Consider the following 14,271-nt stretch of genomic DNA (forward strand, 5'->3'; position numbering starts at 1 on the left):
AATAACTTAGTTAAATAAAGAACGTGGTTACACGTGGAACGAGCAGTTATAGTTTCTGCTGAATAAGTCAAACACGCTCTCTAGAACACTCCCCGGATTTCAGGATGTCACCAAGCACGACCCAGAGACCACTAAGCATACCTCTAGCCATCAGTTACTTGGCCCACATGACCAAGGCCCAAGTCAACCTACTAAAGGGATTTCAGAAAGGGGGAAAATGTACGTTTTTCATAATATCAGAGAATTCTCACTTGAGCACCATCCTTGACTTGAGCGTCGGAGTGCAACCGCAGGTACCCCCGCCGACCGATCGAGGCACGCGAAGAGGAAAGGAGACGTGAAGAATAGGACAACCAAGAGTGAAGTAAACACTGTGTATCGACGTGGATCAACGTTACTCAGCTCCCACTATCCATACAGGTACAAAATTCATTTATGTTTGCTTACGGATCTTGATATCCAGAAGATCATTTATACTATTAAGATAAGTTTCCAGATAGTGAAATCCAAAAATGACATTAATTCTAAATTTGTATATATGAAACTTTGTAATTTGATTAGACATGTAAATATGAGAAAGACAAAAATTTTAAATCAGGATAAAACAGACATTTTACGTTAATATGTTAGGATAAAACAGACATTTTACATTAATGTGTTGGGTGCAAATGGATATGGTACGGAGAGAATCAGCCTTAAGTGGACTGACAAGTGCTTCCACTGGCCCAATCTCCCAGGTGGAGTGATTCTTATTTATTATCATCATCAGTTCTTTTCGTCTTCCTCCTCTTAAATATATAAACACATGCACTCACTAACTTGTTGTGTCTGAGTGGGATTAAAGTTGTTAAGGTTATCGAAAGTTGTTGGGATTGAAAATGGACCACAGTGCCGATGCACTTCGCACGGACTTGATGACCATAACGCGCTTCGTGTTGAACGAGCAATCCAAGCACCCCGAGTCACGCGGCGATTTCACCATCCTTCTCAGTCACATTGTGCTTGGTTGCAAGTTCGTCTGCACCGCGGTTAACAAGGTTCTGCCTTCGATTTCTCGATTAATTTTGCTCTAAAATCAAGATGAAGAGTAACGAAACTTCTGTTGCAGATTGTGTGTTTATGCTTCAATTAATACATCGTGATCTGTGTAGGCTGGACTTGCTAAGCTTATTGGACTCGCTGGAGAGACCAATGTTCAGGTATGCGTGTGCTTGCTTCTTCATGAATAAATCGATGAATTTTTTTTTAATTTTTTGGTGTGGTGAGATTTGAAGGCACTGTTTGCAATGCCACTACGATTGTGGCTATCTGTATGTAATATGAACAATCATTACTGTAATTTAATTAAGTTAAGACCCAGTGTGTGTGTGTGTGGATTTTATTTATTTAATTATTTATTTTCCTTGCATCTGTGTTTGGAAGGAAGGGTGAAGAACAGAAGAAGCTAGATGTTCTTTCCAATGAGGTTTTCATCAAGGCTCTCGTAAGCAGTGGCCGAACCGTAAGTGATTATGTGATTTTCTTTATTTATTTTGAGGTTCTGAAGAAGGATATGCGTTGCAACATCAAGGTTTTGGAATTTTTTTTTATGATTCTATTTGTTCACAATTTTACACAGCAAAAACACGACATCAATTTAAAATTTTGGTTTATTTTGAGGTTTTAAAAATGGTCCAGACTACGATTTAGACCCGAAGGGTTCTGGATTCTCTATATAATTGCCTTTGTTTACAACTTTACACAATTTTGAAATTACAAGGAAACCATAAGAATTTTAAACCTTCTTTATTTTAAGGTCTAAAAGAGCAGTCCTTTGGCTGCAACATCAAGGTTTTTATTTTATTATCACTTTGTGTCCCCATGTTTGTTCAGAAATTCAAGCCACCTTGACAATCCCAACAAAACCGTGATAGTAGTTTAAAACTTCTATTCATATGTTTATTTATCATTTATTTTGGCTGTGATTCTATTAATGGGGCTTCTGGTGATAGTGTTGTCTATCTTTGAACAGTGTATCTTGGTTTCTGAAGAAGATGAAGACGCTATAATTGTGGAGCCTTCTAAGCGCGGAAAGTTGTTCATTCTCTCTCTTTCCTAGTTCTGTTAGTTTTTGTTCTGTGTATGAGGTTTTAAATTACAGTTGCAACAACTACGGTCACATGTTGGGCAATTGTGACTTGTGCAAGTTACAGCTGCATCATGGGACCGTTTCTGCAATTAAAAACCTTATAGAAAATGTTTTGCTTGATTTTTCTTTTCTGATTAGTTTGTTCGATGTTTTGGTTTTTAATTGCTGGCAGGTACTGTGTTGTTTTTGACCCCTTGGATGGCTCGTCTAACATTGATTGTGGGGTTTCCATTGGCACAGTACGACCCCTCTTCCATCTTGCAGTTATTACTGTTATGACAAAAGTTTAAACTCAATTTCTTACATGTTTGTTCTTAGTTAAAAATAGAGTCTAAACTCAATAGAAAATGCTAACAACAATCTCTAACACATTATTTTTGTATAGAAAGTTAAATTTTTTTATAGGTTTAATAATTATATTTACTGATTTTGTAGTTTTCAATAAATTTTAGTCAATTATAAAGTGTAATAGGAAGAATGTGTTACTAGCATTCCTTGACTCCGTAATTAATGTGTTTAATTCAAATTTTTACTGAAGTAAGCTTCACTTCAATTCTAATTAAGAACAGCAGTACCAAAAGCATCTAAGAAACTACACAAGTATATATAACTTTTGTCCACCACCACCACCACAAATAATAATAATATTATAGTTGTGCTTTCAATGGGAATCCTCTGTTGCTTGAGTTATTTATGGAAGGATTAAAATTCCTGACTAACTGGATATTGCGCCTGCCAATTGAATATGTTGTAGATTTTTGGAATTTATACGTTAGCAGATGTCCATGAACCAACTGTAGAGGATGTCCTGCTACCTGGGAAGAAAATGGTGGCAGCTGGTTATTGTATGTATGGAAGCTCTTGCACGGTATGACAAACCTACGTACTTTTTTATTGCTTAGAATTTAGATAACAGTATTTTATCGTTTGGGACAAAATTTATTAAGATGGTATGAATTTTTGTTTCACATTTTTGGGGGGAAGTAGAAAACAATATTCAATCTTCTTTTTTTTCTGGAATAGCTGCGGACTGAGACTTTCCTTTGCTTTCATTAGAAACTTGCAATGCTTAATAACTCAATTTCAATTTGAAACCTATCGGTTTTGCAGCTTGTCTTAAGTACTGGAGCTGGTGTTAACGGTTTCACCCTTGACCCATCTCTTGGTGAATTCATCCTAACTCACCCTGACATTAAGGTATTACTCTTATCACTTATGTGTGACTATTATAAATTATCTTCTTTCAGGAAATGCTTGCTAGGCTGCTCGTATGAAAGTCAGCACCTGCTTGATTTTTCTATTTGTTTAAACTGAATCTAACGAAAAATATTTCTCTTGGCCTTAAACTATGCCCAAAGGCCACAAAAAGTGTCTTTGGTTAAAGACTGAGCAATTTCAAATTGGATGCCGGAGGCTTTACTTCCCATACAAACTTGCTCGACTTATTTTAATTTAGTTAGGATGACGCTAATCATTTTCCTTCCTTCTTTAGAATAAAATGTTTGACGATGTTTGGTAAAATATATCTTGGTCCCTCAAAATATCCTAAAATTCAGTTTGAATCTATATAAAAACTGAATGCTTTTTCAATATCTTCTTCTACCAAAAGTAATGTAGTTGTAACCCCTTTTCAGGGATTAAAAACGTATATTTTGTATTGCAATATAGGAACTAAAAATATGTATTCAATTTTTACAAGGACTTAAGTCCAATTTCAAAATATTTTCTAGAACCATATTGTGCCCAACAATATTTATTAACTATTTAGATGATTGACATAAAAAAATTATTGACATGATCTGTTCTCCTTGAATAATAGAAATGTACGACGGCATATGTTTTTTCTTCTGTTATTTTTTTAACCTGAAAGAGTCCCTATTTAAACCTTCGGAAGTAGGAATTATGTTCCTGTCCAGTGTCCTTTGATATCCCTGATTTTTTATCATTGCACCAGTATTTCTTGATCTTTACTGGATTTTGAGGCAGAGAAAGTTACTGCACCAATTCATATACGAATAACCACGCCATATGTTGATCATGTGATGTATTGTTCTTCTTGCAGATCCCAAAGAAAGGAAAGATTTATTCAGTTAATGAAGGAAATGCGAAAAACTGGGATGGTCCTACTGCAGCGTATGTTCGAATTCAGTAATGTTATAGTGTTCTCAGGCATTAAAGAGCAAATTTTGTCATCTTGTAATTCGTATTTTGCTTCTGTGCAGTTACGTTGAAAAATGCAAGTTTCCAGAAGATGGTTCATCGCCAAAGTCTCTAAGATATATTGGAAGGTATCATTAGATTCTCAATCCTTGAAGCAGTTCAATTTACTCATTGCCTTGTTTAGATCTCAGAGTTGAATTAGTTAATTGCCACCCTGCAACTTATTTTCTAACAGCTAATACAAACAACTATTAGAAATAATAATCAGACCAAAGTTAGTTTTAAAAAGGTACGAAGAGTAACATTTAATAACAAATAAATAAAAAAGAAGTCACCTAAGACTCTCCTTGGTAATGGTTTGCTCTATAATGAAGCTTGCAAATTTTCAACTAAGAGTAAAGTTGAGTTTTTAAGTATTAACGGTTATCTATAATTTGTTGGATATTGGACTCCCTTCCTATGTGGAGAAAAGAATCCACTTGATGTCTCACTTAACTAAGTGGAGAGGGATTTGAAGTTAAATGGAGAGTAAGAGGAGAGGGGTTTCACTTAGAACACCAGCAACTTGAGAGAGAGGAAGAGAGAAAATCATTCTCGATTTTTCATGTAACCATTACTGCAGATTAGTTCACCATTGGATCAAACTGAAAATTTGACCTCTGATTCAAAGCTGATTTGAAACACCTGATTCTTCATTTTGAATAGTTGTGTATTTGGGATTTTTCATATTGGTAAGAATCCAACTTTTCATTCAAGGTTCAAACATATTGATGTAAGGTATCATTGGATGAGTGATGTTTTGTATGCTAGACTGATGATAATGGTGCTGATATGATGACTAAGCATTCCCAAGAGAAAAGTTTGAAGTTTGTTGTGAGATTCGTCGGTTTGCCAGTTATCTCCAAATAATTGGAGATATGTTGCTATTGGGCTCCCTTCCTATATGGAGAGAAGGTCCAAATTGAGAAGCCCACTTGATGTCTCACTTAACTAAGTGGAGAGGGCTGTGAAGTCAAAAAGAGAGTAAGAGAAAAAGGTCTTAAGTCACTTAGAACGCCATCACTTTGAGGGAGAGGAAGAGAGAAAGTCATTCTTGGTTTTTCACATAACAACTGTAAAATCGCTACTGAAGATTAGTTCACTGTTGGATCAATGATAATTTAACACTTGGTTCTTCATTCTGAACGGTTGAATCTTTAATACGGGGTCTGAGTACAGAGATATTCAATTTGTATAGTAGCTGTGTATTTAAGGTTTTCATCTTCCTTGTTCTCTTTTTGTATGCTTTATTGCCTTGTTGTTTGGTTGGGTGTTAGCACTGTTTTGTTTGTGCACTTGATTGAGACACCATTATACGTTTTGTTAATCACAATGGAGCTATTTCTTTGGTTTGGACGACCTGTGGTTTTTACCCTTGCTTTGAAGGGTTTTCCACATTAAATTTTTGGTTTGTTTATGATTTTGGTGATTTGTTACTATTTTTCATTTGTGTTAAAATCTTTCCACTACATTAACCGTTAGAGTGTGCTATGTATTGTTATTGTGTTATTGTTTCTCCATCACAATTAACACTCATTGCCATAGTCTGTCAAGAATCATTAATTTTCTAGCAGTTGATTTATATTTTCCGGTCTAACATGTTTTTACCTTGAATCTAAATCACACACACCAATTTACTCTGAACTTTTTTTCTGGTTGAAATTTACCGGAGCATACATAAAGGATGAGCTCTGATGCACAGACACGACATTTGACCTAATGTATCTGTGTCCAACACGCACGGGATACGGATACATGTAGACACTTCCAAAATTTGTATCTGTTGAGGGTCTATTCCTATAAAACTGGCTTCTGTTTTCTGTTGCTTCTGTTTTGTAAGGCTTTTGTTTATTTTACTCGTATCTCGTGTCCGTGCGTCATAGGATCAGTCATAGAATAAAAGATAAAAAGACCTGTAATGTACTCCATGTAATTGTTAAACTGATAACTTAGTTCGTTTATTCACAGAAAGAGTATTAAGAAAATTGATAGTTCGGGTGCTCTGAAGAATGTCATGGTTCAATAGTCATTTATGCTTAGAAATACATATTATGTACAATTGCTCTGAAAGTAAACTGCTAACAGAGTTTGTTAATAGCTATTTTGAGTTCAAATCAACTTTGCTTTGCATTATCCTCATGAACTATGAACCAAAAGAAATCCTCTTAAGTGCTGCTCTTGAATGACACCACAGAATGACTACCCTATATAAGTTTCAACTTCTTTTTTCAATTTACGACATTTCTATACATTAACAGCATGGTAGCTGATGTTCATCGTACATTGCTTTACGGAGGCATCTTTTTGTACCCTGGTGATAAGAAAAATCCTAACGGAAAACTTCGGTATGTCATGTTTAACCTTCATATTTAGTCATTCATTTGAAATTGTTGGCTTATGAATTGAACTGTTTTGTGCAGTGTTCTGTATGAAGTCTTCCCAATGTCATTTTTGTTGGAACAGGCAGGAGGACAGTCTTTCACGGGCAAGGAACGGGTAATTTACATCCATTTTTAACCGACTCTGCCAATATTTCCTTGGTTTATTTAACATATTTAGGTCTTCATACCTATGCCAATTTTTCTTTTGTCATTCTACTCAAAATCTATATTTAAATTTTTATATAATCAATTTTTCTATATTTTAATCCTTATATTTTCATTTTATAGAGGTTTTTACACTGCCAAAAACACAAACTGTAACCAAAAAAATTGTCCATGAGAATTAAAATAGAGTTTTTATTATATAAACTATGAAGCACAAGCCTCTCTTTATTTGAAGTATTCTTATGTCGAACAAGTTTCCCACACCAACACTTTCTGACATTTGTTCGACATATATTTTTGACACAAGCTAACACCTTCGCAAAACTGAAAGACTTCCATATATATGGACACAAGTTAATATTCATTAGGCCTACTTCATCAACTTGAACATTTTGTTTTATTACTCATTTCATTATGTGGTGTCTCCAAGTCTTTTATTTTATGTCTGTGTTTGTAGCATGCTTGGGTTTGATACGTCTTTCATATGGTATAAACTAAAACAAATAAGGACTAAAATATTAATTAAACTCTTTTTTTTCATTTGAAATTTGAATCACCTCTACCCACTCTTGCTAATGTTTCGTTTGGCAGTACGAAAATAGGTGCAGGAGAGTGTAATAGAGAGAGTGTAAGTGATGTGAAATGAAAATTAAAAAAATGAGATCCATTAGTATTTTGTAGTCCTTAAGTGGAATGAAAATGAAGTTGGAATAGGATTGAGATTCACTTATTTCTATTAATCCCTACCAAATGCAACCAAAGGAAATATGGCTGTATAGTTTCAAAGGTACCATTTGGCAATGAACTGATGAATGTTGAATGTGATCAGGCACTTGATTTAGTTCCAACGAAGTTGCACGAGCGATCTCCCATTTTCCTTGGTAGCTATGATGATGTTGAGGAAATCAAAGCGCTTTATGCTGCTGAGGGTAAAGAAGAATGATCCTGAAAGACACATGCATCCTTGTATTTTTGGCTACTCACATGCACTTGTTTTCCCATTGTTATTAGCAGGTTCTTGTTCAAAACTTCTTAACTGCTCTGTATTTATGCTAATAAAAGTGGTTAACGTGCCTGTCATGGTTATAAAATTTATGTACATAAAAAATTATTTAGAATAAAGTAGCAATTTAGCATCTTACTGGAGAAGAACTACTGTTTAACATATTTTCATTACCTTTATTTCAAATTACTATAATGAAAGTACACATTTCAGAACACTCTTCAGCACTATTTCCCCAATTCGTGAAGATATACAAGTCTAAACAATCTAATGTACACAACACACCTTTGATTTCTATTTTAACTCATCTATTTTCTTTATACCAACTTATTTCCATCGAACCGATTCTTACCTCTATCAAACAAATCATTAATGATTTCACTGTGCTTTGTACTATAATAAGCTACCAGTATTCTCCAAATCATGAATGGCAAATTATCTTAATTATTTTTTCGGAAAAAAGTTTCTTTTTGATTAAAATGTCTAGAAAACTTTATAATTAGATGCACCAAACTGGAATATTTGAGAATGTAAGATTACAAATTTATTTTTGTCTTAAAAAATATTTGAATAATAAAATATGAAGTATTTTTGTGTAGATTTAAGTTAATTAAATATTCATAAATTTAAAAAGTATAATTAGTAAATAATTTTATTAATAATATAATTAAATATTTATATTAATTAAATTTAGGTAATAATTAATATTTGGATTATTAACTATACGTATACGTATTTTATATTTAGAATAATATTAATAATAATGATAATTATGACTATTATTATGAAAAGGTTAATACATTTTAAATTTAATTGAATATTTAAAAATTTATTTAAAATAAAAAATTGTATTTTAAAAAATATTATGATATATGAATTAACAACATTTAAAAATTGATATTTTATATTTAATGTATCATTCTTTATTTCAATTTATATGCAATAAAACAATGAAAAGCAAACAAAGTACTCGTAATGGATAATAAAAAATACTACTACAAATAAATTTAACCATCATAACTCATTAAAATACAAAAATAAATCTATAACAGATTATAATAAACTAAATCATATTGATATAAACATAATAATTATACAGAAAAATATATGTATATAAACATAACAACATGAATTTTTATAAACATTAAACATATACTATAAAATTCTAAACAAAATCACATAAAAACAAAGCAATATTTTTCAAAATTAGAAAACGTTGGAGTAATGGAAAATAAAAAGTACTACTCCAAACAAAAAATTAACCATCATAAGTAATTAAAATACAAAAATAAATTTATAACAGATTATAATAAACTAAATCATATTGATATAAAAATAATAATTATACAGAAATATATCTGAATAACAACTAAAATATGAATAACTATTGTAATGTAAACATAGAGTCAATTTTTTTGAGTGTGTTTTAACCAACAAAATCAATTAGGAATAGAAACAGAATCGATTAGGCAAAAAAACATAAAGTCAAATTCTTTGAGTGTGTTTTAACCAACAGATTAGACACCAAAAAAATGGAATCACCGATAAAATGGAAGCTCCAAACAACAGCAAAATTCCTTGTTTATGTGCATGCCATGATTCTTTTAAGCTATAAAGATGATTGAAAACTGACTATCTAACATAAATCTCTAATCATGAGAAATGATATCACTACTTCAGTTGTACAATTTCATAAACAGTGACACTTGTTATTCAAATCATCACATAGTTCATCGGTCCATGTTATGCAGTCCTCAAGGGTGGGGAAACCAATATCACCCCATCTCCCCTAACAAACAGGAAAGGAACCATCCGCTTAGTAGTCTGCAATCAGAAACAAAACAAAACATCATCCAAGGAAATTTATCTTAGATATAATATACCATGCATTTGCCTTTAATTCAATAGAACCAATTTGAAGGATGATGCAGATTGAAGTTTGTAAATATATGCATTTGGCAAAATCTCAAAGGTGTTCCCTCTTTGGTTGTCCATAGTGCATTACACATCAATAATCAACAAGTACTCAAAATTTCCATCAACTAATCATAGTTCTACCGCTTTGCTTTGCCAAAAAATTATATATGTATGTATGTCTATATATACATATATAGCTTACCCTCACAATTTCTATAATTATATATGTATATATAAATATACATGTATAGCTTACCCTCACAATTTCTTCATATGTCTCATCATCAATTTCCACAGTAGTAACAACCTCTTCAACATCACCAAGAATCATATTAAGATGCTGATCATAAGCCTGCAATTCCAAATTGAAAACCCACTACAAATTGAGAAATGGAAGGAGGCACATACAATAGAAAGGAATTCACATTTTCTGTACATTACCTTCTTTAATTGGAGATCAAGTTTAATAATTTTAGACTAGAAATATATATCAAATAGATGGCATTGGCCCCAGTTATGTCATGACAACAGATTATTTGACTGCGTGGCAGATAAATAAATAAGGAGAAAAAAGGCAAGCCTTTGCTGTGTACTAATTTAAGGGGAAGCACATCTTAAGCACTAATCAGATCCAAAATTAATCCATTTTAAGACCCTTTAAATAATGTCTCATTTTAACTTTTGTGTGTCATTAAAAGTACTTTATCCATCAGGTAACTCACTACTTCAATCAAGAAGTGATTTTACGCTTTGCACAGAAAAGGAGAAGCAACAAAACTATTAGAGATCAGATTGAAAGTTTAATAGCTGTAGTTATGTTAAGCACATCATAAGTTTATGGATACATAGCTGATTTTGAGGTTTCATGCTGAAAGTTTACCTCACCATTCATCACTCATTTCATAACAAACTGAAATCTGAAACCTATGTAGTTATGATATTTCTCATATTTACACTTCCACCAAATGAACAAGAAAGACCAACGACAACCATGTGTAATTCATAAATTCATTGTAAACTCAGGTTGGTTTCAACTCACAAACAGGAACCATTCGGTAAATCAATTAACAAACTCATTGTAATCTTAGAGAAATTCAAGAACAGTAAATAAATAAATGCATAAAAACACCAAAACCCCCCTCCTCCAAAAAAAAACACTTAGTTATAGCTCTAAAAGAACCTTAAAAAACAGTCATTTCAATATGATAGTCTCATCTAATCCAACCATTTAAATCCTTTCCGCATAAAGGGCTTAGAAATCCCTAAGGGTTCATATTACTCTAATCTAATCTTCAACCAGTTACATAAAGTCCCTAGCCAACAAAGAATTAAAAACTAAAAACTAACAATCCACATCCCTCATCCTAAACCAGTTTATTTTAAATTCTAGTTCAAAACACTGAAATTTTCATTCAGCAATAAACAACAATTCCTTCAAAAACCCAAATTCGGAAAACATCAAAGATTCAACTCAATCTCCACAGGAAATTACCAAACAAACCTGTACTCTTACAAACGTTAGGGCAGTCAGAAAGGCAAAAACTTGCCATTAATTGCAATGCAAGCAACCCAGATTTCAATTATCTTGAAAACAACTTAAAAATCATAAATTTCTCACCTCACAAAACCTAATACACCATGTAAATTAATGGTAATCACAAAAAGAGTGCAAAAGTTGAAAGCAAACAAAATTCATGAAAAGGAGAAAAAAGACTGAAAATTACGTGAAGTTTTCCACGAAGCTCTCTGTCAGAACGGAGCTTGACGTAGATACGTTCGTCAAGGCTGAGCCTAATGAGATCCAAAGGCTCCTTCACCGCACTCTCTTCCTCTGTAGTCATCAATCACTTCACTACTTTCACTGGTTCTGCTTTTTGAGGTAAGTTTTTTCTTTGTAACCTTTTTCAGTAAATTTTTTCTTGTTATTCTTTCTACTTTCTTTTTCTTTAGTGTCAAAGTATTTGTAATTTTAGGCAAATTCTTTCTACATAACCTTTTTTTTAACCTCTACCATGCACATTTTTAAATTTTAAAAAATGTTATTTATTTTTGAAAATTATTCAAAATTGAAAAAAAAATACATTTGAAAAAACAAATTTATAATAGACTATTTGAAAATTAAAATTTGAAATAGAATTCAAAAATAAAATTTCTAAAAATGTAAAAAAAAAAAAAATTCAAAAAATTTCAGAAACATATTAGGGAAAACGGTCTGTAATATATTTTTATTCTCATCCCTTTTCATTTAAGAATATTTTTGTTATTTTACATTAAAATTAGGTGCATGTTCAAATTTGATAAGGTGCTGGAAGTAATTGCCTATTTTATGGAACTTGCATGGGCTTAGCATAGGCCTAATCTTTAGGGCCCATGTCATAAATTTATACCTTCCCTTTTATATTTATTTTTTCAAAAACATTCCTTTTCGAAATTGAGAAGGAAAAACTTGAAAATTATGAAGTAAAAGTGTTTTTTTTTTTAAATTTCCAACTTAAAAAATTTCAAAGTATTTTTCCAATGTTAAATTCTTTTAAAACTTCCAAATTTTACTTTCTTAATTTTTTTAAATATTTCATAAAGTAATTTCTAGAATGTAATCTCTCCAATTGTCTTTTAAGGAGCAATATTTGCATGAATAATTAGCTAGAAAATCATTAAATAATAGAAACTAATTTTAAAGTTAAATAAAATTAATAACATTTAATTAAATATTATTTTATAAATTAAAATGATCGATATCTAAAATAGTTTTTAAATTTATAAACTAATTTATAAATTAATATCTACTTAGTTAATTGATATCTAATTGATTACTAAGATTTTAACCATCAATTTTAGAATGTAGAGTAGTTGATAGCTAATTAGATATCAATTTAAAAATTAATTTAACTTTTATTAATAATAAAAGTTACTTTAGATATTAGTAATTTTTTACTCCCTAAAATAATATATAATTTAATTAATATAATGATTAATTTTTTTATCTCTAAAATTAATTTTTATTTAATAATTTTTTTTTTAGTATATAATTTTATTTAATAATTTTTTTAGTGTGATGACATTAATAATATAGTTACTGGAAGGATATTGTGACTGTTGATGTCTTACATTCGTATAATTTTATACTATATTAATTTTTTATTTTTTATTTTATTTATTTGTAAAAAACTTCTATTTGTCATTGGACTTTTTCTTACTTTATTAATTTAATATAATTATAATTATTTTATTTAAAAACTACCACTAGAGAGGAGTTAGATCTAAATGGTGTGTTTGACAACTTGGTTTTAGCAAAACAGAATGGTCCAACATGCTATTTTATTTTCTAAAATCTAAGAATCTAGTTTGTTAAAGTTCAAGCAAGGGAACATGTAGGTATACAAGCATTTAGATATATAAAGTGTGTTCTTATGGGTCACCCTAATCTTTGTAAGAACAAAAACTCAATTACAATTAACTATTGATACCATAATCAAAATACTAATAATGTAACAAGACAATTAAGACACTTAATCAAGTTCATTTATGTAAATAAAACTCATTGAGATTTTATGCACACTACAACATTTATACCTTTAGGCAACAATGATTTATCCTTGTAAAAATGTGACCTAAAACTAAAAAAGACAATACTTTTAAAAACGTGTCATATAATCACTTTAGGTCACAGTTTTTAAAGGTAGATATTTAAGCCACATTTTTATGTGGGTCTTTAGAAAAAAATAATCAACAATAAAAATGTGTGATTTAAAATAAAAGTGTGACTTATAATTTATCCATAAGCGACATAAAAAAAATGTAGCCTATATTTTATGATTAAAAATTTTAAAATTATTAAAAAAAAGTGTGGCCTAAAATTTTGTCTTATTACTAAACAAATTAAGAATTAATTAAGAGACATTGATGTTCCAATTTCTAATACATCTCTTTCGTGTTCGTGGTCTCCCTTAGTTCAACCTTAGCTCACTCTCCAACAATCACCATGGTCTCTCTGGCAGTCACCGTCATCTTCCATCCTGTCGTGGTTTCTCAGTCAATCGTGGTATCATCATCTTTTGTGTCTCACTCTCTCTAATAATTTCTTTTGATTGCTTCTCGCCTCTCTCCCTTTAATCTCATTGCTCGCTTTCTCATTAGTCTCACTATTTCTCGTCTCTCACTCTCACTCTGCAACATGCAAAGGTTTATTGAGTTGCTTGTCCCACCTTCCATGATGTTCCACAAAGACAAATAATTAACCAAAATATATTACATTGAGTTAGTTTTTTGTTATGAATTTCAAAATCACTATCCTAACAAACAAAAACATATATAATTAGCTAACTAAATTAAAATACCTTTTTTGATAGCATTGAAAGTCTTTTGTATATGCTCTTTGGCTTGATCCTTCGCTTCATAAATGAAAGTCATAATTGGCTTTTGATCTGAATTAACCAATCGAAGCACTTCAAAAAGAGGCAATACACCCTTCAAACAAG

The 14,271-nt window shown here is 31.2% G+C and overlaps 2 protein-coding genes across 5 annotated transcripts; one reads left to right on the forward strand and one right to left on the reverse strand.

Annotated features, from left to right (window-relative positions):
• Positions 1 to 697: 697 nt before the first annotated feature.
• On the forward strand, positions 698 to 8,009 carry LOC137837750 (fructose-1,6-bisphosphatase, cytosolic). Of its 4 annotated transcripts, none has more exons than XM_068646861.1 (12): positions 698 to 1,037; positions 1,152 to 1,199; positions 1,423 to 1,501; positions 2,012 to 2,073; positions 2,301 to 2,367; positions 2,883 to 2,996; positions 3,239 to 3,325; positions 4,191 to 4,261; positions 4,351 to 4,416; positions 6,586 to 6,672; positions 6,748 to 6,823; positions 7,703 to 8,009. In XM_068646861.1, the coding sequence occupies exons 2-12, from the start codon at positions 1,192 to 1,194 to the stop codon at positions 7,814 to 7,816; spliced, it is 831 nt and encodes a 276-aa protein (XP_068502962.1). In that variant the 5' UTR covers positions 698 to 1,037; positions 1,152 to 1,191; the 3' UTR covers positions 7,817 to 8,009. The 4 variants fall into 4 exon arrangements, with proteins under 4 accessions (XP_068502962.1, XP_068502960.1, XP_068502961.1 ...); XM_068646859.2 differs by having other exon boundaries at positions 702 to 1,037; positions 1,427 to 1,501; XM_068646860.1 differs by having other exon boundaries at positions 707 to 1,037; positions 1,109 to 1,199.
• Positions 8,010 to 9,393: 1,384 nt separating this feature from the next.
• Positions 9,394 to 11,698, reverse strand: LOC137837751 (sm-like protein LSM3A). Its single transcript, XM_068646862.2, has 3 exons — positions 11,518 to 11,698; positions 10,050 to 10,145; positions 9,394 to 9,700 (listed from the first exon to the last, which is right to left on the reverse strand). The coding sequence occupies exons 1-3, from the start codon at positions 11,632 to 11,634 to the stop codon at positions 9,620 to 9,622; spliced, it is 294 nt and encodes a 97-aa protein (XP_068502963.1). The 5' UTR covers positions 11,635 to 11,698; the 3' UTR covers positions 9,394 to 9,619.
• Positions 11,699 to 14,271: the final 2,573 nt, after the last annotated feature.

The sequence above is a fragment of the Phaseolus vulgaris genome, chromosome 4 (assembly GCF_051622355.1).
Source record: "Phaseolus vulgaris cultivar YP4 chromosome 4, ASM5162235v1, whole genome shotgun sequence".
NCBI lineage: Eukaryota > Viridiplantae > Streptophyta > Magnoliopsida > Fabales > Fabaceae > Phaseolus > Phaseolus vulgaris.